At 44.6% G+C, this 25,403-nt stretch overlaps 1 protein-coding gene across 1 annotated transcript in view; it reads left to right on the top strand.

Annotated features, from left to right (window-relative positions):
• Positions 1–25,403, top strand: part of RPS6KA5 (ribosomal protein S6 kinase A5) — a 161,618-nt gene that overhangs the window by 75,112 nt on the left and 61,103 nt on the right. Inside the window, exons 7-8 of the mRNA XM_024209696.3 lie at positions 4,738–4,841; positions 13,456–13,606. Coding sequence (XP_024065464.1) covers positions 4,738–4,841; positions 13,456–13,606 — 255 coding nt within the window. The remainder of the gene's footprint in view (positions 1–4,737; positions 4,842–13,455; positions 13,607–25,403) is intronic.

Below are 25,403 nucleotides of genomic sequence, written 5' to 3'. Positions count from 1 at the left end.
TATGCTCCCCCGCTCCTCTGGTCGCGTCCCCCCCACTCCTCCGGCCGCGCCCGCCGCCCCCCCATGGCTGCCGGCTGTGCTGCAGGGCGCCAGCCTGCGCCCCCCCTCGCTCCTCCGGCCGCTTTTGGAAAGGCGGGGGAAGCGGCTGCTTCCGCTACACCCTGCTAGCTATGCTACTGCTTCTAGGGCTTGGTCCTCACTGGGGTGGGGGATTGATCTAGGAAACGCAACTTCAGCTACGAGAATAGCGTAGCTGAAGTCGACGTTTCCTAGATCGAACTAAGTTTACTTACTGCGGGTCCACGCGGCGCAGGCAAGCTCCCCCGTCGACAGCGCTTCCTCCTCTTGGCAAGCAGGAGTTCCGCAGTCGACGGGGGAGCGCTTCTGGGATTGATTTATTGCGTCCAGATGAGACTCGATAAATCGATCCCAGAAGATCGATCTCTACCCGCCGAATCAGGCGGGTAGTGTGGACCTAGCCTAGGTGAAGTGAAGTTAGTAGCCAAGGTGGCCCTCCAGGCTGCAGTAGCTACCGCAGACATAATGTCCAGGACTTTGGCCGCAGAACTTGCTATGCTGAAGGACTTGTGGCTACAGTTGTAAGGATTTCCTAGGGAGGTCCAAAACACCATGCAGGACCTTCCCTTCAGTGAGTCCAACTTTTTTAATGAAGAGACGTATGAATCCCTGTACTCACTAAAGGACTCGAGATCTACTCTGAGGTCCCTGGTTATTTACACTTCAGTCCCCAGGAGGAACCACCATAGACAGTCCTTTAGAGCAAAACAACCTTCTCCGCAAGCTCTCTATTACCAGTGTCTACCTGAGCACAAATGCCAGAGGACTCAGAGGTTCAATTTCTCACTTCCCTCTACTGCCACAGCCTCCACTCACTCTCAACCGCAGGCCAAGGGCCACTTTTGACATACAGGTCGAGACCTGCATGCCACATAGATGCCACCCACTTCTCCTGTCACCTTTGGCAGTTGTCTCAATTCTGTTTGCCTACAGCTGGAACAAGATCACCATGGACAGTTGGGTCCTGGAGATTCTCCATCAGGGCTATTCCATCAATTATCTCTCCTTCCCTCATCACAATCCTCCTTCCCAATCCCCCTTCAGGGACCACTCTCACTTCTGCTGTTGTGAACTCCCAGGGTGTACGTAGCTTTATTGTGATGTGGTTTCTGATACACCAGTTCCAAAGTCTGACTGCTTTATCAAGAGAATATTGTGGGGGGCAATAGAGCGCATCCCGCCTCAGTACCAAGGGAGGTTTTTTTTTCTCTCCATATTTCCTAATGCCCCCAAAAGATGGAGGGTGGAGACCCATCCTGGACTTTCGGCAGCTTTATCAACATCTTTATCCAAAAGCTGAAATTTAGGATGATTATACTGGCATCTATAATTCCTTCCCTTTAGAAAGGAATGTAGTTTGTGGCTCTCGACATGGATGATACATATTTCCACATGGACATTTACCCATCCCACAAGAAGTCCTTGTGTTTCATGGTATGACAGGCACATTGTCAGTTTTGGGTACTCCCCTTTGGACTCACTACAGCACCCAGGGTATTCATGAAAGTTTTCTCTGTGGTACCAGCCCAGATGAGATGCTAGGTCTATACTGTGTTTCCATACCTGGACGACTGGCTCCTGGTAACCCAGTCTCATCAGGAAATCATGTCAGCAATAGGATCTCTTCCACAGCTTCTTGCTACCTTAGGCGTTTGTATAAACGAAGAAAATTCCATTTTGTCATCCATAAGGACAACACACTTTATAGGAGCATGGTTGGATGCAGTCTCTGCGAGAGCATTTCTTTCTGAAGACAGATTTCATGTGATAAGCAACCTGATTTCCTGCATCACCTGTAAACCGCGAACTACGGTACACCCATCTCTCTTGCTGTTGCATCACATTCCCTACATGACTCTGTTCACCAGACTCCACATACGCTGTCTGCAAGCCTGGTTCCACTCAACTTACTGACCAAACAGGGACCATATTGACTCCATGGTGACTGTTCCCACCAGAGTTCTTAACTCCTCACTTGATGGTCAAACTCAAGTCATGGTGTGGATTTCTTTCAACCCTCCCATACTAAAAGCCATCATTTTTGACAGACACCTCCCTTATAGGGTGAGGTCCTCACGTGGACTACCACATTGCTCAGGGTACCTGGACCTCACAAGAGGCCAGGCTGCATATAAAATTATTGGAACTGAGGGCCGTTCACCTTGCATGCAAGGCCTTCTTTCCCCTCATAAGCTCACTCCTTGTACAGATAATGTTGGGCAATATCCTCACGGTGGTGTATATAACCAAAGAGGGAGGAGCGAGATATCATCCCCTCTGCCTGGAAGCAGTCAGACTTTGGAACTGGTGTATCAGAAGCCACATCATGGTACAAGCTGTGTACATCCTGGGATTTCACAACTCCCTGGCAGGCAAACTAAGGAGAAGTTTCTCTGCGGACCATGAATGGGAGAGCCACAGCAGTCCTAACCAAGATATTTACACAGTTATGGGACCTCTTTGTGTCCCAGACAATCAGAAAACTTCCCCTTTTGAATTGTTCTGGGGGGCCATATGTCACAATTCCAAGGGTGATGCTTTCCTGGACAGACGGCCTCAGATACGCCTTTCCTCCTATCCACCTGCTACCGCAAGTTGGAGGGAAGATCCATCACCACAGAGCCAGCATCCTCTTCCAACACCCTGCTGATCCAGACAGTTCTGATTCACAGAACTTCCACTGATGTCCATCTTTCCACCTATCGGGATCCGCCTATTTCCAGATCTCCTAACCCAGGATTGGGGGTGGGAAATCAAGTACCCAAACCCGGGCTCACAATATCTCACAACTATTTTCTATGTGATCCTTATTAGAATGTACATATCAAGTTACTACCCAGAATGTGTCAATGATGTGAACACAGATTTTAGAGTGCTAAGCTAAAATGTATATTGCAACTTTAATTTTAGGAAAACACTTACTAGTTTTTGCAAGCCATTATTCTAGCTTATTTTATAGAAATGAGATGTGCTCTAAAATTTTGTTACTATTAACTATTTTTGAAAATCAAGTCACACTATTGCAAGCATATCTTTTTCTGTTTTGAAGAAAGCCCCCTCTACATAGAAAGATGTTTGCTTATATCAAGAGGCATGAACCACCAAGACAGTCAGCTTCCACCTTTCCCCATTATGATCACTGGACTCTCCATGAATATCAGGAAGCCTAATCTCTTCAGTTTAACTTGGAAGGATGCTGGAAATTGAATCACAGCCGTAACACCATCTTTCCCTTTCCTGGCCCTTATGACCTGTCCTATTCCCTCTTCTAGGATTTTATACAACCACTGCTGTTGATCAGCTACCCTCACCAAATAATCCTGTAGGTATACTTGGGCCTCTCACAGTCTCTTCTGATTTTCCAGTATCTGTCCCTTTGTGGCATGGACCTGCTTCTGGTGCTTATCAGGTCCCATCGGGGAGCAGCAACTCTGGCATCCACCCTGGTAGGGGATAACTTCTCTAAGGAAAATAAAAAGCCTGTACTGTTGACATCTTCATTTTCACTTTCTCATAGGGGTCCTTTCTCGGCTATGGCCCCTCACCTTCCCCTTTGTCGAGATTTGACTGCCTTACAGTTTCTCTCTAACCCCTCATCTCAGGGTACTCGTCATGCACAGTCTATCACTGACGCCTTATACCAGAGGTATCATCCTGCCCACATTCTCCAACATGCTGTCACAGTGTCCTATACTCATTTCTTGGTGATGCCCCCTTCTGGAGATTCTGGGGATAGCTCTGCCTTGTTCAGTGCTCCCTTTTTTCTCTTCCACCATTGCAGCTCTCCTCCATCTCAGAGTCGCAGTACAGCTCCTTTGTGACTCAGCCCTCCAGCCAGGTCACACCATGGTAAGTCCCTCTGCAGCAGCAAAATCAGGTAGTCCTCATGCCCACTGCCCTGACTGTCACTCCCACAGTGACTCAGGCAGTCTTCCCATTCACTGCCCTAGCAATACCATTCTGCAGTGGATAGCCGGGGCACCCAGACCCACCCCCAACTCTGGCTGTTTCAGTGTGGGGCATACAACCCATCACAATGACCTGCGAGGAAAGTTTGAAAAAAAAAAAGGGTTTGTTTAGTTTGGAGAAGAAAAGACTGAGGGGGGACACAATAGTCTTTATGTAAAAGGATTTTTATAAAGAGGAGGGTGATAAATTGTTCTCCATAGCCAGTAAGGACAGGACAAGAACCAATGGGTTTAAATTACAGCAAGGGAGATTTAGATTAGACATTAGGAAAAACTTACTAACTGTAAGAGTAGTTAAGCACTGGAACAAATTACTTAGGAAGGTTGTTAAATCTTCTTCATTAGAGGTTATTAAGAACAGGTGAGACAAAGACCTGTCGGGATGGTCTAGATAACATTTAGTCCTGCCTCAGTGTAGGGGATTGGAGCAGATGACCTATGATTTAGTATTTTCTCATAAAGCCAAATGGGGAAATGCGCATGCATATGCGCGCGCACACACACACACTCTTAAACATTTTCTACGCTATCTCAATTTAATTACTCTAATATCTTAATTCTGTAATTTCACCATACCCTGCCTTTGTGTGTTAAACTGCAACATAGTTCTCTCTTGTTAGCTATTTCCTAGGATTTTGTTTTATTTTTATATGCTTTTTGAAGTACCATATATATAATTTTTATTTTATAGGCTGTTGATTGGTGGAGTCTTGGTGTTCTTATGTATGAGTTATTAACTGGAGCATCACCTTTTACAGTTGATGGAGAGAAAAATTCCCAAGCTGAGATTTCTAGGTAAGTTATGAAACAATAAAGGGTGTGTGTTTTCTCATAGAAAATTATTACAGTGCCACCCTGTAAATTATTTTGATGACTTTTATCCTGATTTAGAAAAAAATGCAACTTATTCTGTTTCAGTTCAATTAAATTTCAGATGTTAGATTAAACACTTACCAAATCCTTATAATCAGAAATTCATCATTTCTCAATGAGCCATCTGGAAGCAGACTGGTTTCATTAACTTCTGCAGGTAGACCATCAACAAGAGTCTGCCTAGTATTTATAATATTTAATTGTAATAGCACCCGCAGCGTGGTAGATGGTTTCCAAGCACAGATGAAGATATATTCACTGCACCTAAATGCTTACAACCTTGCTCCAAACAGAAAAAGGCAATGGATGGTCTGTGGCAAGGGTGTAATCTCCACCTGTACAACCTCCACTCCACATTCAAAATACCATGGTAGAGATCTTTGAGCTAATTCAGAAGTCCTCATGCACATAGACATTGAAGCTTTTGAGAACAATCAGTTGTAGCATTTTTAGTGCTGCTGCAGAGAGGAGCTCCAACAGCACAAATAGAAACTTTGTGTTCCAGCAAGATCATCTTTACACAAGTGCTAGTTTCATATTAAAGCTTTCCAAAGCACTCATACAAAATGAGGTATAGTTGTAGAATGGAAGACTATCTACATTTGAAACCATATGCAAACAGAACAGCTGCCTGTCATATCTTCTGTCATCTAATGATGAACTGTATAGTTTGCAGGACAGCTTTGCCAACATATGAGCCCTTGAAGGTCATCCAACTGGATCATATATGCAGAATTGGGGGTCTCATTCTTAGTTTACATCATGGGTGTTAGTTACTTTATTAACTAACAAACAACACAAATCAAAGAACATGCTCTCTTTCTGCCAACATGATGCACTTCTGAGAGGAGACAGTGAAAACAATGTGAACAAAACTGAATATCTCCATTCAGATTGTTTAATATACAGTCTTTTCGTGTCTTATAAACCCTTACTCGAGAGATTTAAGAGGCCAATCACCCTGAACTAAACCTTTGTTTGAGCACCCAGCATGTATCTGTATTGTTACATCGGGGTGGCACCTAGGTATCTAAATCTAAATCTCTGAGCAAGCTGTATAGGCAATTTGAAGAAAATATACCCATTCCCAGATAAGATACCCAAAATGCATCCATACCCAAATGGATATTTCCCATTTCTGATTTTTTTCTTGACTTTGTGGGTCTTACATCCCACAAGTTAAAAGTCCTCATTAAACCTTGCTCAAAGAAAGAGAGTATCTGGTTCCCATTGATCTTGCTCCCAATGGACAATGACAACTACAGTCCTCACCCCCTGACACCAATGCTATAATAATTGTTAGAGCATACATAAGTGAGACAAAGAAACAGACACAGGACCTTTGATCCTATAAATTCAGGAAATACATGTGTGTGTCTTTTCTGTTGATTCAAGTTGTCTTCAAGAGCCTAGAAACTCCATGAGGCTTATCTTGAGAAGTTTTTAAAAAACAAACTTAGACCTCTTTCTTTTTGCAATCTGTGGTGAAGTGGGCACTGTTATAACTAGCAATTTGTATATGTTGCCACTAGAGACTTGTATCCCAATTTTTAGCTTATGTATTAATTATATTGATTACTTAAGAATCCGCAGGTATTACTTTAAGGGTTGAAAGGTTCTTGTCCAAGATCAGACCCAGTATTATACAAATTATTATATAGTTGGCAACCCTGATGTGCACAATTGCAACACTCACAATATAGGAACTTTTCTATATCTAAAAATAGAATTTATTAATGTATTTAGCACAGTCATAAACACCCCAACTCAGTAAGATAGAGATTCTACAGAATGCACATTTGCACATCCATGTACTCACACCATCCCTTGTAGAACAATCTGAAATGTTAGCCATCACCTTCCTCATCACCATCACCGTCCCCATTATCACCAGTGGCCATCATTCTGGCATCTCCCAAGGACTACATCTCCTTCTCCTACCGCCCCTAGACTGGGATGCAACTTTTATAATATGATATATTAGTGACACTGTGTTTGATGCATATTCAGTAGGGGTATTTCTCTTTTTCCTTATTTGTATGTCCTTACCTTACTAATTTTATAGGTTACTAATTCTATAGGTTAGTATATCAATGATCTCAACTTATTATCATATACATCAATTCATTACCATTGCCCTTTTGTGGTTAGGTATCTGCGGATGTAGCTCATGTACCTGTTATATACGACAATTCATTGCCATGACACTTTTGTGGTTGGATCATGTACCTGTGGTCAGAACTTTCCTTTAAATACTCTATTGTTAGCACCCCAACACAGTAACTCCTCACTTAATGTCGTTCCGTTGCTGGTCTATTAGAGAACATGCTCGTTTAAAGTTGTGCAATGCTCCATTATAACGTTGTTTGGCAGCCGCCTGCTTTGTCCACTGCTTGCAGGAAGAGCAACTTGTTGGAGCTAGCTGGCGGGGGCTTGGAACCAGGGTGGGCCGGCAGCCCCCATCAGCTCCCCTAAGTTCCCTGTGCGGCAGCTGCTCAGCAGGCTGTCAAGTGGCAGGCAGTTCAGGTGTCCCTCCCACCACTGCCGTGCGCTGCTCCTGCCCTCTGCCTTGGAGCTGCTCCCAGGAGCCTCCCGCTTGCTGTGCAAGGGGTGGGGGGAAGAGGGGTGCTGATGTCAGGGTGCTCCTGTACCCCATCGCCACAGAGCAGGGTGGGGGACACCACAGGCTTCAGGATGGAGGGAGCTTGCTGGCAGCAGCTGCTATCTCAACTTGCTGATATACTTAAAAAGGCAGTGTACTTAGAGTGGTGTCAACATACTTAAAGGGGCAATGCGTGTCTTTGTCTCTCTCTCACACACACACGCACGCACGCATCCCCCGGCACTTTGAAAAGTGGAGGGAGTGATGCACTCCAGTGGGATAATCATCACGTTTAGTTTCCGCAGGGAATGTTTGCAGCCACTGCCATGCATCTATTGTGTCTCCTCCCTTCATTCGTGCTGCCTTGTAGAGTGTGAGGTTGCATTAACAACAATGTATTAATCCTTGAAGGCTCAGCCGAGTGCTAGTTCATCATTTAGCAGTAAGGCATTCCCTGGGAAATATCCCATCCTCTTCCACCCTCTGACTTCACCACCTCAACCAAGCTTCACAATCATCATTGCTGTGTACAGTATTAAATTGTTTGTTTAAAACTTATACTGTGTATATATAATGTCTTTTGTCTGGCAAAAAATTTTTCCCTGGAACTTAATCCTCCCTATTTACATTAATTCTTATGGGGAAATTGGATTCACTTAACACTTTCACTTAAAGTAGCATTTTTCAGGAACATAACTACAATGTTAAGCAAGGAGTTACTGTACTTGTATCAGATACCGGCAGTGTATCTGTACAAAGTTTATTTGTTCCAAGTACATAGGCCTCAAGCCTTATGCCAACTTGCTGAAGATAAATGTCTTACAGGATACAGGCCTTTAGGTTCCTTGCATTGCTGCTGAATATAATGCAAAGTAGAATATAATAAAGGCAAGCTAGCTTACTGGGCTATAGACTTGATTAAAGTGTTGGCCTAGATGATGGCAGACAACATTGTGACTCACTTTCTACAGCTAAAACCCTATGTTGGGGGGAGGGATAGCTCAGTGGTTTGAGCATTGGCCTGCTAAACCCAGGGTTGTGAGTTCAATCCTTGAGGGGGCCACTTAGGGATCTGGGGCAAAATCAGTACTTGGTCCTGCTAGTGAAGGCAGGGGGCTGGACTTGATGACCTTTCAGGGTCCCTTCCAGTTCTATGAGATAGGTATATCTCCATATATTTTTTATTTTTTTATAACAGGTGACTTAGAATCTAAGCTGCATCTTATGAACTTCTCCTGTCATGAAAAGAATAACGGTTTTGGGAATAGCCTGGGCTAGACTTTGAAAAACATTGGTCCAAAGACTTTGCTTCTTTCAGACAGACCCAAAAACTCAGGACCATCTCAACTAAGAAAGGACTGACTGTCCTTTGGCAAGTCCACAGGATGATTTTTTTCAGGTTCTTATTTTCCAGTTGCCCCAAGATCAACTTCAGAAATAATAAATCTCACAGACCTCTTAACCAACCCACACAGGCTATACAGACCTCCAAGAACTGCTACTGAGCCAGTTCTTCTTCTCTCTATCTATACTGACTAAAAGTTGAACTACAGGTAACTTTCAGTCAACTGCCAACAGTGAATAGATTAAATAGTTATCGCTGGCATAGACGTGAGTTGGCAGAAGCATAATTCTTTTTTGAGTGATGATCCCTATGTGGATTCCAAACACGGGTGCGCATGCATGCCATGTGCCGGAGCTGAAACTTCATAATAGTATCCCTTGACCCGCACATGCATCATGCGTTGGCCATGTCGCACGTCTGAGGTTTTAAGAGGCTGCTTAGGTTGACACTGCTCCAGTTCCCTCTTACCACTGCATGGCCAGAGTCGGAACCCCTGTTCCTTAGTGCTCTTAGTCAACTAAGAGTACTGCGTTTGCCTTTTACTGTACATAATTTTTCTCTAGTTAGATGTCCATTTGTTCATAGTAGTTAGTTAGGTTCTCCCTTGGACTTTATTCCTCTATCGGGGACTTCTCCTCCTCCTCCCTGGCACCGGGACTATGCCCCGTCAAGCCGGCTTCAAGAACTGTTCCTCGTGCCTTCACTCCTTTTCGGTGAGCAACGAATACACTCATTGCCTTTACTGCCTGGGTGATGCCCACATAGTTTTCCACTGCTCCATCTGCCGCTTGTTTCCACTGCGGACCCGAGCAGCTTGAGAACTTCACCTACATAATTTTCTAATGGAAGAGGCAATGCGCCCACGTGCACAACCTGATCTGCCTCCGACACAATCATTGGAGCGGCATCCATCACCAGCGGTGAGCACCTCACTGGATCCCTCACATGCATCACCGGCAGCACCGCCACACCCACTGAAGCCCCGCTGCATGCACAAGAAGCATGGGCACAAGGGCGCCTCTCCGATGGGGACCGTCTCAAAGTGCAGCATTACCTCCCCAAGCTGTGATGGGTCGGGTGAGAAGTTGCACATCATGAGGGAAGCTCCAGCTCCAAAGAGAGTGCGCCCGGAGCACTGTTCCAAACGCTATTTCTCACTGCCAGCTCCATCTTCCATTCTGGCCCCAGAAACTCCTACTTCACTCCCAGCACTGCCAACTCCACCGGGACCCTCATGCTAATTGCACTGAGTCCCGCGCACTCCGGGCCATTTATCGCCCTTGACACCGTCAGCAGAACTCATTTTGCTGTTTGTGGACATTCCGCCATGCTCTGGACCTCTGCCCGGCCCCAGACTCCCTTTTCTGGCCAATGAACCTCTTGTCCTCCACCATTCTCCACCAGCTCTGGTGGTGGACGAGCCACTTCTGCTCATTCACAATCCTCCCGCACCATGTCTGGCACCATTGGTCCCACCAGTGCTGACGGCTCCTTCTCTCTTGGACCCTTCGGAGTCCGACTGGTCTTTCGACCTGGACATGGTCCTTTCCCTGGCCCGCTCCTACAGTCTGGACCCTTGATACTGGTCTTACCTTCTGGACTACGGTCCTGCATCTGACCCATGGTTCCGTTACCTGTGGGCGCTGTTGATGCATGGTGATCCCGAATCCTGGCCTCACTGGCCCTCGTGGGACCCCTACCACCATCACGGTATGCATTGCCCACACCGCTCATCTGCTTCCCTACTGCCACCTTCCAGGAGGAACCCCTGGATGCTCTCACACCGTTGGCCCCAGCCGCACCATCAGAACCACTGGTCCCCCACAGGCGCTTCGTTGTCACTGGACGATGCCCTTATTCCACCTTCCCTCTCACCACCAGAGGACCACGCACAGCACCAGTCCCTGCTCCGTCACATGGCTGCTGCTCTGTCTCCCGCTGGAGAATGTTCAAGACTCCCCGCCAGGACCAATTCCTGGACATCTTTCAACCTCCCGGACCCTCTCATACGGCCTTACCAATACATGACTCCATCTTACAACCAGCCCAAATGGTTTGGCACACACCAGCATCCTGTGCCCCTTCACTAAAGTGGGCAGAACACGGCTACTTTGTCCCCTCTTAGGGCACTGACTTCCTTTTTACTCACCCACTACCCAATTCTCTGGTTGTCCATGCCGCCACCAAACGCGCCCGTCAGCAACACTTCAAATCTAGCCCCCTGATCATGCTGCCAAAAAACTGGATTTGCCAGGCTGCAAAGTTTATTCTCAGCAGGGTTACAGTTCCGCAATGCCAGCTACCAGGGTATTCTTGCTAAATATGATTTCCTGCCCTATTCCAAACTGGCAGACTTTCAGGACTCTCTTCCACCAGACAGGCAGCAAGAGTTCCAACACCTGTTAGACGAGGGCAAACTGGTAGCCAAAATGGCCCTCCAGGCCGTGGTTGATACCGGGACACTGCATCTCGCTCCTTGGCATCCAGTGTGGTACTATGCCCCAACTATTGGGTCCAGTCTAGTGGCTTCCCCAAAGAGGTCCAGACAACCCTTGAGGACCTCCCCCGTGAGGTGACAAAATGGATGAGTCCCTTCACTCTCTTAAGGACTCCCGAGTAACCCTTCATTTCCTGGGCATTTATATTCTACCCCCCACACACCGGCAACAACACCCATCCTTCCACTCTTGCCCATGGACCACTTACCAGCCATACCCCCAGCGGCCACTTGATCCACCTCCTTGCTGTCCTGACTCCCAACGGCCTCGCCATTCTTCTTCTGCCGCCTCCTCCACCTCTCACTGACTGTCTAAACAACCCTTTTGACTCTTCCCTTGTGATCCATGAACCCTCCTTGGGGCTTCCAGCCATGCCACAAATCATCTTCAGGGGTCGTCTTGCCTTCCTTGCCCACAACTTGGGCAGGATCACCTCTGACCGTTGGGTGCTGGACATCATCCACCAGGGCTACATTGTCGAATTCCTTTCCTTTCCTCCTCACCATCCACCTGGTGGCCGCCCTCCAGATCCTTCCCAAGACTCTCTTCTCCACTACGAAGGCACCGCCCTCCTCCAAAAGAGTACCCCTCCTCGTTGGTGATCCTGGTCTCCAGTGCCTCAGAGCTGGGATGCGGAGCCCATCTGGGCAATCTCAGCATGCAAGGTTGTTGGCAGCAAGATGATCTCTCCCTCCATGTAAACGGCCGAGAGCTCAGAGCGGTTCGCTTGGCCTGCCAGGCTTCCATGCTCATCTGAGGAGCAGGGTGGTAAAGATACTGATGGACAACACAAATGTGATGTTTTACATCAAGCAACAAGGCGGAGCCTTGTCATCAGCCCTTTGCCAAGGAGCTCCCTGGTGGGGGGAGGAACTTGTGTGTAGCATGCCATTCATCTCATGACTTCGCACCTTCCCAGGGCCAAGAATGTGTTGGCAGATCACCTCAGCAAGACTTCGTCTTGCAACGAGTGGTCAGTTCATCCAGAGGTGGTCAGCATGATCTTCCGGAGGTGGGGAACTCCCCAGATGGACTGCCTGCATCTGCTTTTGCTACAAACGGGTGAAAGTGCTACCTCCGGCAATCGTAACTGCCCATTTAACCAAGGCGCAAGCCTCATCGGCAACCTTCCTGGCCCAGGTGCCGATTCAAGATATCTACAGGGCCGCTACCTGGTTGGCCATCCACACGTTTACGTCCCACTGTGCAATCACCCAGTAAACCTGGGACAATGCTGGCTTTGGTAGAGCAGTGTTGCAAGCTGCACGCTCGTGAACTGTGAGCCCACCTCCAGGGTTACTGCTTGTGAGTCACCTAGAATGGAATTGACATGAGCAAGTACTCAAAGAAGAAAAAATGGTTACCTACCTTTTGTAACTGTTGCTCTTTGAGATATTTTGCCCATGTCCATTCCATTACCTTCTCTCCTACACCTCTGTTGGAGTTGCTAGCAAGAAGGAACTGAGAGGGTCTAGGGCTGGCAGCGCCTCATATACCAGTGCATGAGCATGGCACTCCAGAGGGTGCCTCAGCCGGCCCGACAGATACCACTAAGGCAAAAAATTCTGACAACTGTCCACATGGGCACACACGCACTTAGAATGGAATGGACATGAGCAACACATCTCGAAGAACAAGTTACAAAAGATAGGTAACTGTTTTTTGTGTGCAGTAGTCCTTTCATGGAAAACTTTATCTCCAATTTGAGCCTATAATTGTCATTCCCCAGACATCCTCTTTTGTTTTAAAAACAACTTTAATCATTGTTATTACTTTGGCCAGATGAGTTTTTGACTTGAAAGATGTCTTCACCAGTAATTTGTTCAGTTAGTCCAGCTGAGGAATTTTATTGCATTCATTGGCTTTCATATTTCTTCCCAAGCTAATTACTCAGAAGGTCATATTGTCCAGGTTAGTATATTGCACAGAGAACAAATGCAATAAGCTCACATACAAGAATACTGTATGTGACAAGAGTGGCAAGAAACTGTACATTTCTTATTGTAGAACTATCCAATATATACATAGCAGTTGTCTTTTGTTTTAATACCATAATGAAATGTTATTAAGTAATTAACATTTTTTCTACAGGAGAATATTAAAAAGTGAACCTCCGTATCCCCAAGAAATGAGTGCTTTAGCTAAAGATGTAATTCAGCGTCTTTTGATGAAAGATCCCAAGAAAAGGCTGGGCTGTGGTCCAGGTGATGCTGATGAAATCAGACAACATCCCTTCTTCCAGGTGAAAGAAATAAAATTCTTCATAAATTATTCTTCTCTCCCTTTACCTCCTTTGGAAATCTGACTCAAACCAGTTCCCATTTTTCTATCATGAGCCCTGATTTAGCAATATAGCTTAGCAAGTACATAACTTTAGCTGTATGAATAGTTGCATTGCACATGCTGAAGTGCCTTATTAAATCAGTACCTTTACATTTACTTCAATTTTTTAAATGTTATTGTTAAATAAAACAAAGGGACACAGCTTGCAGTGTTGTAAAATAATCAAATTTCTTTGCTCCTAATATCTTAAATTATTAAAAATGAAAGACTGTTTAAAATCATTTTACTTTTCACTATTTATGCTGTCTGTTTTTTACATCTTCCTTAGATTGGATAATCGAAATGGAAACTGGATTAATACATTGTATATATAGTCAGTTTCAGATTTCAGTGCATTTGTGTTTGGGTTCCAAATACTGAAAGAGAATGTTCTTGTGTAAAAACAGCTATACGACTGTTTCCATTGGCATTTAAAAAAAACAAAAACTTGGAAACATTCCTTTTAGTCTTAAGCATAATAAAGAATTTTATTTTTAGAAAATCTCAATTTTAAACCAAATTTAAATAGTCAGTTATTCCTTTAAAAGTAACTATTCTTTTTAAATAGGGGTAAATTTTAGTGCTGAGGAAAATCAGGGACTAATGGCACAAGTTAGTTTGGGAAAATATTATTTAAATTTTCCTTGAAAGCTCTATCTTGACTTTCAAATATCCAATATTACAGTCACTTAAAACATCCAGTTCCTTCTTATTCCTTTGAATTTCCTGTTTAAATACTGACAAAGAGTCCTGTGGCACCTTATAGACTAACAGACGTATTGGAGCATAAGTTTTCGTGGGTGAATACCCAGACGTCTGACGAAGTGGGTATTCACCCACGAAAGTTTATGCTCCAATACGTCTGTTAGTCTATAAGGTGCCACAGGACTCTTTGTCGCTTTTTACACATCCAAACTAACACGGCTACCCCTCTGATGTTTAAATACTGTACAGGATAAATAAGCACTGACAAATAATTTTATGAAATCAGCTTCTGTTTTTCATTCTTTGGTGTTCGTGTTTGAAGATACATTTTTCTGCTGTGAGTGTTGCACATTCCATTTCACAAGTATTGAATGGAGCAGGAATTAACAGAGCAATTTTCTGTTAACAACTGCAATTATGGCCTCTAGTTCTGACAATATATTTGCATACAAGAATCCTCAGGTATGAATCTGTCACAGAACTCTGTGTAAAGGTTAGTTGTTAAGTGTTTCCATAGGCAAGAAAAGACAAAACATTGGTTGTTTTGTTTCTGATCTGACTTATAAAATTGTGACTGTCTAATTTTTTTTATTAGAAATGGAAAGAGAGATTTTAAAAAATGAAACACTATTTAGAATTTTGTGGCTTGTTTTCACTCATGTTATAGGAAACAGTTTGTGCCTAAACAGTAGGTATGTTCTTTTAAGGAAATTAAGCATAAGTTTGAGCAAACCTTTTCTTCTTCTTTAAGCGATTGTACACAGATTCCATTCTTGGTATGCATATGTTTCATGCACACAAGATCCCATTCTTTTTGAATAGGAGTGTCCTTTAGGGCTGTGCCTGTGTCCTGAGAGCTGTGAGACCACCAGGAGAGCATAAGGGGATGGACTGGCCTCAACAACCTTAATCCCTTCTTGCCAGCCATGGCTGTGAGACTGAACCTTATGGTGCCCATGTCTCTTCAACCTCCCTTCTCCTCCCTCCCCCCTCAGTACAGGGTTAAACTCCCATCCCCACCCCATACCTGAGGCCAAAATGACCAAAGACTGACATCCAGGAATCAAGATCTGGCCCTCCTGTGACACAGCAATGCCCATCAGCTATGCTCATGCAAACTGCCTTCCATACTTAGTTGAGGGGCAGCTGCCTGAATGCTGTTTGGTATACAAGACTTTCTTAAATTGCACCCTGAAAGCTAGATATGGCAGATGAAGATACATCTCCTTGAGACCGTGATGCAAACGTTGTCATACCTAGGCAAGCCTGCTGTGAGACCACAACCTCCTGGCCAGTCTCACTTGTCCAGTGCCCCTGTGAGCATTGTTGGACCCAGGCAAACCCGCTGACAGACCACATCCTCCTGGCCAGTCTTACTTCTCCAGTGCCCCTGTGAGCCTCAATGTCACACTGAGCTTGAAGGACACTTACAAATCTTGCTTTTCAGCAGCTTCAGCTTTGACACAGTATGGGCAACAAGTCGCTCCATGCTAGAGACCAGGGAAGGTGCTGATCTCCCTCCTCATCTAAGAGGAAGAAGTCCTCTCCTTAGGTTTCAGCTCATCAGAGTCTTAAGACTGAACCTTGCCTAAGTGCAAAGGCAAAAACAGCACCAATGGTCGCGTCCCAGAATAAGCATTGCACTTTCCCCAGTACTGTTCAAGCAGCTGACCCTGCACTGTCTCTGCACACCAGTACTAGACAACCTGTCACCAAGGAAACTGATGCCAAACTTGTGGATACCAATTAGGCCCATCGACATGGGGGAGGGGGCAAAAGGGGCAATTGCCCAGGGGCCCAGGTGATTTAAAAGAACCCGGGGGCCCCTGGCCGCTACCGCAAGCCCTGGGCCCTTTTAAATTGCTCGGGCGGGACGCAGGGCTCCTAGGTGCACGCACGTGTGCCTGCTCTGAGCCTCGCGGGCCAGCACGATTGGCCAGCGTGGGCGGTCCCAGAAGTGACAGAATCGTCACTTCCACCCCAGGCCCCACCCCACCAGGGACGGCCCTGGCCCTGGGGCCTGGAATTTCGGCAGGCCTAATACCAAGCATTGCAACACTGAAGAAATCATCAACAGAGAGTTCTTTACCAGCACACGTGGACTCATTAGCACTGATGTAATTCTTGGCACCGGCAGACTTAGTGGTGAGACTAGTAGCAGAGTCCCTGATCTGAGACAGACTCAGAGAGGCCAGGTCCATCTCACAGTCTGTCAAAATCAGCCATAGACCTAACCAGACAGGACTCTCTTCGAGGGCTATTCCTCATCCATTGAAGAAGACTTTGCCTTTTCATCTTTCTCAAGTGATTGCAGCAGACCATCCTTACCAGAATACAACCCACCCCTCCAAAGATGGCCCAGTGGGACATGGACAGTCAGTCCAGGGAGTAGTCCATAAGAGGCAATCACATGTCACCAGGCTCCTCTAGAGAACCACTAAGCTGGTGTCCATCCATGTGCCCACTTCTTCCTCAGTACCCCACCAACCCAGGACCGATTGGGCCACTTGGGCATAAACCCCTGCGTCAGGAAAATGGCTGCCTCAGCTATCTCTAAACCAAAGTCGGCCTTGCTCAAACAGCTGCTACAGTTGGCACCAACTTCTCAACAACCCCTAGTAGAAGAGGAACAAGCGCTCAGTGGGGATGAACACCAGCAGCCACTGGCTATCCATCCTCCTCCTCCCCAGACAAAGCGACTGATCCACCATCCATACACTCTCTGAACAAGTTGAATGTTTCACAGGATTTGCTGAGGAAGCTAGTGGATACTCTCAATATTTCGCTTGAGATCATGTAAGAGAAGCAGCACAAACTAATAAACATTCTTCTGCCCTCTCAATTGGTAGAATGGCCCTACTGATGAATGAGCTTAAGTTATATGGTACACACTTGCATTGGTGCCCACTGCCTCCAAGTGGTCAGATAGAACACAAAAGGTTCTGGTGAAGAGATTTAGAGTATGTCTTTCCAGCACCCCATCCTGGATTCCTGCAAGCTGCATGGGAGGCCATAATGACAAACTAGGGTCTCCCCCACCCCGAGAAAGGGATCGAAAGAAGCTGGACCTTGTGGGACAGAAAGTGTACTGCTCTGAGAATCTTCAACTCAGAGTTACTAGCTATCAGGTACTCCCAGCAAAGTATGACTTTTTTTTGCCACAGGCAGGCTCCCCAGTGGATATTAAGAGAAACTAAGATCCAACATAACAAAAGGACAATTCACCTGCAGAACAGTGCTCCAGACAGCACTGGATGTGTCAGATGCTGCCACTAGAATGGTTGACAATGAAGTGGTCCCCCTGGCTGCAGCATCCCTTGCGAGGTCCAAGTGACCAGAGAGGACTTGCCATTTCTAGGAAATGACCTCTTCAACAGCAGCATGGATGAAGCGCTGCGCCCTACTAACAGATTGGAGAGCAACCTCCATTCACTGGGGCTGTACATTCCAGCTCCTAAGCGTAAGGAGCCCCACAGCAGCCTCAGTCTTCATTCAGATACAGGCCCCAGCAGCAGTTCCAACAACATCCCTCAGAGCCACTGAGGAAGCTCCAACATTTCCATCAATGGCACTTTTCAACTACCTCCTTGATAACCTTGCAGCAGGGGCCGGTGCCCCACAAACAGTTTTGATGGGACAATCAAAAGCTCAGCTGGATCATCTTTGAATCCATCCCCTATTTTTCTGTTAGGCAGCTGCCTCTGTTATTTCAAAGAAGCTTGGTCTGGGATTACTGTGGATCGGTGGCTCCTTGTGATCATAAACAAGGAGTATCCCATCTAATTTCAAACTGTTCCAACCTCCTCTCCTCCCTCCCAGTCCCTCTTCAGGGACCCATCTCATGAGTCATATATACGAGAAGAAGTCAACTTCCTATTGCATTTGAGAGCAGTAGAGGAGGTTTATTAAGCTGTCTGGAGTGGCTCACGAGCATGACTACCAACCTCAGGGCAGACTGCAAAGAAGCAGGGCACAGACCCCAACCAGGTTATGAGTTCTGAACTTAGATTTCACCAACCAGGTATCAAGTGTGAACTCCTCAAGCACTATAACAGTCTTAATATGGAGTCACAGACAGTCCCTTTGGGTACTCCAGTCTGTCTTACCACACAGGCAAGCTTGCCTTTGTAATAGATAGTTCCTTACACCAAAGATCACAACAATATTCAGATTACTCCTACTGCCAGAAGACCAGTCACTTACCCCCGATCAATTACACCTTAGATCTTTTACCAAAGACAATGCTTGTAGCCAATCCTATAGTAAATTAACTACAGATTTATTAATTACAAAAAAGAAATAAATTATTTACAAGATTAAAGGTAAACATACACACACAAATGAGTTAGTCTTAAGTTCCAAAAAGTAATAGAAACTTCGATAATAATCAAGCTCTATATGTCCTTTAGGGCTAATCCAGGCCAAGCACTGGGGAACTCTTGCTTATGCTTAGAAATCTTTGCCCTTCAGAGTTCAAGCAGCATTGACATAACAATTTCTTCTTGACAAGGATTTTTATTCCCTCAGAGTTCAAGCTGATGGGACGAGTGCTTGTGAACATCTCTTCTTCATGGGTGTGGGGAAAGCAATCAACAAAATATTTTGTCCACTGATGTTCCACAATGATGTCTATGGTCCTTCTTTTGTTGGGCAGGAGATGACACTGTGACGTTATTGACATGAACTGTGACCTTATTGATCGTTGTGGCAACTAAGGTCCTATAGTTGCACCAAATCTTGTACAAAGGAGGTCAAGTAATGTGTCTGTGGAAAGGCTGTAATTTGCTGGTTATGATTATGCTATCTGTATGTGTGTATCATTTTTGTATTTGAAGTTATGAATATTGGCTATGTACTTGTATCTCAATGTATTTGATTCTAAGTAGCATCAGTGAAGCATTTGGTCAGCTTCTTGAGAAAGGACTATTCTCAGTAAGTGCCCAATCAAGAAACACTTAACTGACAATGATCTTTGGGAGACGCCAATCCACATCTGAGCTTTCCTGGGAACGTTCAAACTAACATGTAAACAATGACGTCGGCCTGCAAAAAGCTGAATCATTCATGGACATGTGACTTGCCCAGGTGGCGACAAACTCCATCTTGTTGCTGTGACTTTGCACAGAAGAACAAAGGGGTTTCCACCCACGAGAGAGAATATAAAAGGCCCTGGAAGCCTCTCCATTTTGTCTTCAGCTGGGTCAAGGGATGGCCTCTCCACCCCAAAGAGATGCCTGAAAGAAACTAGAACAAAGGTCAGTAACTATGGGGGTGTGAGTGATTGCTGGACCCAGGCCATAAGCCACAATATTGATCTGAAAAGGATTGGGCCAGGACTAGGAAGGAGTCTAGTCTCTGAAAGAAGCTTATTGGGACATCTCTGAGGGTGAGATTTACCTACATTCAGTTTCATATTGTATTAGGCTTAGACGTGCATGTTTTGTTTTATTTTGCTTGGTAACTTACCTTCTTCTGTCTGTTATTACTTGGAACCACTTAAATACTACTTTTTATATTTAATAAAATCACTTTTGCTTATTAATTAACCCAGAGTAAGTAATTAATACCTGGGGGAGCAAACAGTTGTGCATATCTCTCTATCAGTGTTATAGAGGGCGGACAATTTATGAGTTTATCCTGTATAAGCTTTATACAGAGTAAAATGGATTCATTTGGGGTTTAGGCTCCGAGACAGACTGAATACTGGGTGCTGGGAAAGTCCCTGTTAACTGAGAAACCCCTGGGCTAAGTGAATCTTAGTTTCTGTGCACTGCAGGGGGGCATGGCCCAACCTCTTGGTCTGTGCTGTAGCTGACTGGAGTGTCTAACTCAGCAAGACGGGAGTGGAAGGAAGCCTTCTCTGGCAGGGGGGTTGGCTCTCAGTGGTATTCCAGCACATCTAGTGACAGTCTTGAGGGAGTTTGTGACTGAACCCGTCACAGACACCTCTTGTGGAGAACTAGTATTTCACACTTGGTAATGCATCTCTCTTTACTGGGGAGGTTTAGAGTTTCAGAGCAAACGTTTGAATACTACTTTTATAACATGGGCTATAGATATTATAAGTTGGATTAGTGCATGCAGCAACTCACAAGCATTTCATAAAGTCTAGACACTAAACACATTTTTATAAATCTAATACCTATTTTAACAATACCAACACACAGGGTGAGTCAGACTAGTTTCCAGCTATATCGTATCAGGGGGTAACATCTGAAGAAGTGAGGTTTTTTACCCATGAAAGCTTATGCCCGAATAAATCTGTTAGTCTTTAAGGTGCCACTGGACTCCTTGTTGTTTTTTGCAGCTATATAGTGTCAGTGTACAGTTGAGCCCTAGAGGCCTTGGCATGAGCTGGTACCTGGTCTGCCAGTGTCACACCTCAAGCATTCAGAGGGAAGGCTTCTACTCCCACTATTACTTGATCACAATGAAGAGATGTGGGTGGAGACCCATTCTAGACCTTCGATGTCTCAATGCCTTCATTTGCCATTTCAAGTTCAGGATGGTCACCTAGTCTCTATCATCCCCTCACTGGATCCCATGGACTTGTTCATGGCTCTTTGACTGCATGATGCCTACTTCCACAGCTCAATATTCCTAGTGCACAGAAAATTTCTACAATTATCAGTAGGGACATCCAGGATGGATTGATTTAAATCAAGGTGATTTAAATTAGCTACTTAAATCACTAAGTAGAAAGCCTTGATTTAAATAACCAATTTTAATCAAAATTTTCATCTATACTTTTTATTTCCTAAAGAAAGGTGCATTCTCATTAGTTGATATGACCATTAAAATGCATTGATTTACAACTAAATAGAACCTTTACAATAGGTTTGCATCTTTTTTCTGCCTAGGAAAGTACAGTATAATGATATACAGTTATTTAAGGAATTGTATAGCTTAACATTTTCAGATTCTTATTAATTGTACATTTTAATATGTTAGAAAATTGTGAATGATATATTGCTTATTGAATTAACTTTTTGCTTATGGTTTGTGTCAAACTGCATTAGGATGTTAAGTGGAATTTAATTAAACACACAAAACAGGATATAATTTTTTTCATTAAACAAAACAACCTTAAATATTTGATAAGAGATATTTATGTATCCAAAATTTGTTTCACATTTGCAATTAAATGATTTATTAAACAGGGGGATTAACTGTAGTCAATAAATTAAACTGATTATTTCAGGTCACCCTGAAAATATCTTCAAATATGCCTAGGTGAAAGTGACGGGGGCGGTAAGTTCCTAGTTTCACCTAAGTCTCTTGAAAATGAGAAAGTTACTTAGGCTGACCTGTTGTGCCATATTTATAAAGCTTGACCTCAAAAATAAGAATCAGGGGGAAAACACCTTTCTTTATATAGAAAAGCAGTCTTTAACTCAAAAATTTTGATAGAGGGCTGAGGGTTGAGCATATTTATTTTTTTATTTAAATGTTTTAAGAAATTTTAACTTTTAGCCTTAACATATTTTGTAGTACATTCAGATTTCATTTTAAACAGGTTTATTTTTAAAAAGAAAAAAAATATTGTAGCTTAAATAACAAAATAAAAAATAAGATTTAAATTTTAAAAAAACTTTTTTTTCTTCCAAAAAACCATTTTTTTATTCACCCTGGAGGCATCCCACTATCTGTACAGTAGTCCTACCTTTTGGTCTTTCCACTATCTCAAGGGTATTACCAAGTTCCTCACTGTGGTGGCAGCACACCTAAGAAGACAAGGAGTCCAGGTTTACCTGTACGTAGACAAATGGCTGATATGAAGCTCCTCTCCATAGCAAGTCAAAGTGTCTAGTCAAGACCTTAAACCTCTTCATCTCTCTGGACCTGAAGGTCAGCAAAGACAAATCCACAGTGACCCCAGCATAAAGCATCGAATTTCATAGGAGCAGTGTTAGATACCAAATTGTCGAAGGCATACATACTGCAACAGATTCCAATGACAGACACCATACGGCAGCTTCATGAGCAACCAGTATTACAACCAATTAAAAATTATCCAAAGCTGCTTAGGCACATGTCAGTGTGTATGTACATGTCACAGCATGCCAGATTTCACCTTCATTCACTGCAGAAGTGGTTGAAATCAGTGTACACAACAGACAGCATAACAAGATGATCTCCCTTCCAAGGAAAACCTGGTATTAGACTGGTAGATGCAACTGGAGGATTATGGAGGATAGGTCTATCAATAGCTATAACCAAGATGGTCTGGGATGCAACCCCATGCTCTAGGTGTCCCTAAATCCCAACTGCTGGAAGCTGAGACTGGATTACAGGGAAGGATCACTTGATGATTATCCTGTTCTGTTCATTCCCTCTGAAGCACCTGTCACCTGTCACTGTCAGAAGACAGAATACTGGGCTAGATGGAACATTGGTCTGCCCCAGTATGGACTATCCTTATGTTCTTAAGGGGTGTGAATTTGTGACTCTAGCCTGCCACAGACTAACTGTCCATGCGGGCCCTGCTGATGCACATTAATAGTTAATGTACTTTGTTTAGTCCTGTTTCAAAGAGGTACATTAAGACTCAAGTACTGTATTAGCACAGCACTACTTACACAGAAATGCCAAATATTGTCAGAAAAATTACTTTTAAAATTCTCATCATTTCTTTCCTTAATTTGGAGTGAGGTGTTCCAGGGTATTCCTTATGCTTCTGCTTCTTCTTCCTTACCCCAAAGGCTTGTAGTATGCAGATACATACTTTCAGCTGAGGTCTGAGCACAGCTCCTTATAATGTCTGTTAATGCTACGCTTCGGTTGAATGGACTGTTACTCAAGAACCTCACATAAAATTCCCTGCCTCAGAGATCCAGACTTACAGAACTCCTATCCTCTGCAAAACAGCTTGTTTTGTTGCCACTGTTTGTTTGTTTGTTTATTAATTTAATGTGTTATTTAATTTGCATTACGGTATCACCTAGTAGCCCCAACCAAGACTGGACCTCATTATGCAAGGTACTATTCCAAAATAGTTCCTGCTCTAAGGACCTTACAGTCTAAATAGTCAAGACAGACAAAAGTTGGGAGAAAAGAAGAGGAATTTCATGTCAGTTCTCTAGTTTCAAATATGTAAGAAATCACAATTGCTTATTTTTGTTATGGAGGAGTAGTAGCAACTTCTGTTAATGCTAAGCAGAACTTTTTATATATGAAAGACACTCTGACCTTAACTCTTTCCCCTTTAACCAGTCTGTCTGATCGCAGATGTCTGTCAGGGAGATCATCTTCCAAACCTTTTACTCAGACTTATTATCTAGGGCAATGGTTTTCAAACTTTTTTTCTGGTGACCCAGTTGAAGAAAATTGTTGATGCCTACAACTCAAGAGAGCTGGGGATGAGAGGTTTAGGGTGTGGGAGGGGCTCGGGCAGAGGATTGGGGTGAGGGCTGCGGGGTGGGGCCCAGAATGAGGGGTTTAGGGTGTGGGAGAGGTCTCTGGTCTGGGGCAAGGGGTTGGGGTGTGGGAGGGGGTCAGGGCTCTGGGCTGGGGATGCAGGCTCTGGGGTGGGGCCGGGGATGAGGGGTTTGGGGTGCAGGAGGGGCTCTGGGTTTGGGCTCCGAGTTTGGGGTAGGGCTCAGGGCTGGTGCAGGGGATGGGGCGTGGGGTTGGGGTATGGGCTTACCTCGGGCGGTTCCTGGTTAGCGGTGCAGCTGGGGTGCTAAGGCTGGCTTGTTGCCTGTCCTGGCACCATGGACCATGCTGTGCCCCGGAAGCAGCCAGCAGCAGGTCTGGCTCCTAGGTGGAGGCGCACAAGCCGGTTCTTGGGGCAGGGGCAGCACGTGGAGTCCCATGGCCCCCCCACCTAGGAGCCGGACCTGCCACTGGCCGCTTCCGGGGTGCAGCACGGTGTCGGAACAGGTAGGAACTAGCCTGCCTTAGACGGGCAGCACCACTGACGGGACTTTAATGGCCCGTTTGGCGGTGCTGACCAGAGCCACCGCGACCCAGTGCCTTATATTCCGCGACCCAGAGTTTGAAAACCACTGATCTAGGGTGAGGTTTGCTAAGTCACTTGTAAGGGTCTCGGTATTTGTGATGTTGCGCAAATGAAAGCAAATCTTGTATTATTGAGTCCCTCAGGGAGATCACAGTGCCATAACTCTCCATAAGACATGGAGCTCAACAAGTGTGGTGAAGAAGAGCAGTGGTGAAGAAGTTTTTTCAGAAATTATTTTGACCAGGAGAGAAGGGGGGAAACACATCATGTATAAAACACAAATTATACATCCAGTAATGTTTAATCATTAATTCAAAGTAGAATGTTATGAATGAATTAAAATTGTTGCTATCTATTGGCTATTCACTGAAATGATTATGGTGAGTCTCATTATAGATTCTGGTGGGTAATCATCCACAGAACCACCTTTTCAGAAGGCACAAGTTACCCTGATGTAGTCTTTGACTATTATTTCCTTTTCTCCTGCATCTGCACCCTACATATCTAGTATCTTGTGAAAGTGTATCGATTGTCTTTTTCATATACCTCAAATCTGCTCTTTTTTCACTATTCTCACTATTAAAGTCTTTATCTATATCAGGGGTAGGCAACCTATGGCATGCGTGCCAAAGGCGGCACGCAAGCTGATTTTTCAGTGGCACTCATACTGCCCGGGTCCTGGCCACTGGTCCGGGGGGGCTCTGCATTTTAATTTAATTTTAAATAAAACTTCTTAAACATTTTAAAAACCTTATTTACTTTACATACAACAGTAGTTTAGTTATATATTATAGACTTATAGAAAGAGACCTTCTAAAAACTTTAATGTATTACTGGCACGCGAAACCTTAAATTAGAGTGAATAAATGAAGACTCGGCACACCACTTCTGAAAGGTTGCCGACCCCTGATCTATATGCTGGTCATCTCCAGTGTTAGTTACTATACATTTCTGTTGCCTAATCTCTTATCCTCCCCAACCTGTCCAAACTGAAACTTTGAAAGTCATTGTCCTACTATCACTGCTTTGCACATGTTATAGGAACATAGTA

The sequence above is a fragment of the Terrapene carolina genome, unplaced genomic scaffold (genome assembly GCF_002925995.2).
Source record: "Terrapene carolina triunguis isolate 2854851 unplaced genomic scaffold, T_m_triunguis-2.0 Scaffold96, whole genome shotgun sequence".
Lineage (NCBI taxonomy): Eukaryota > Metazoa > Chordata > Testudines > Emydidae > Terrapene > Terrapene triunguis.
Note: the sequence above shows the minus strand (reverse complement) of the source record. Positions and strands in the feature narration are given on the sequence as shown.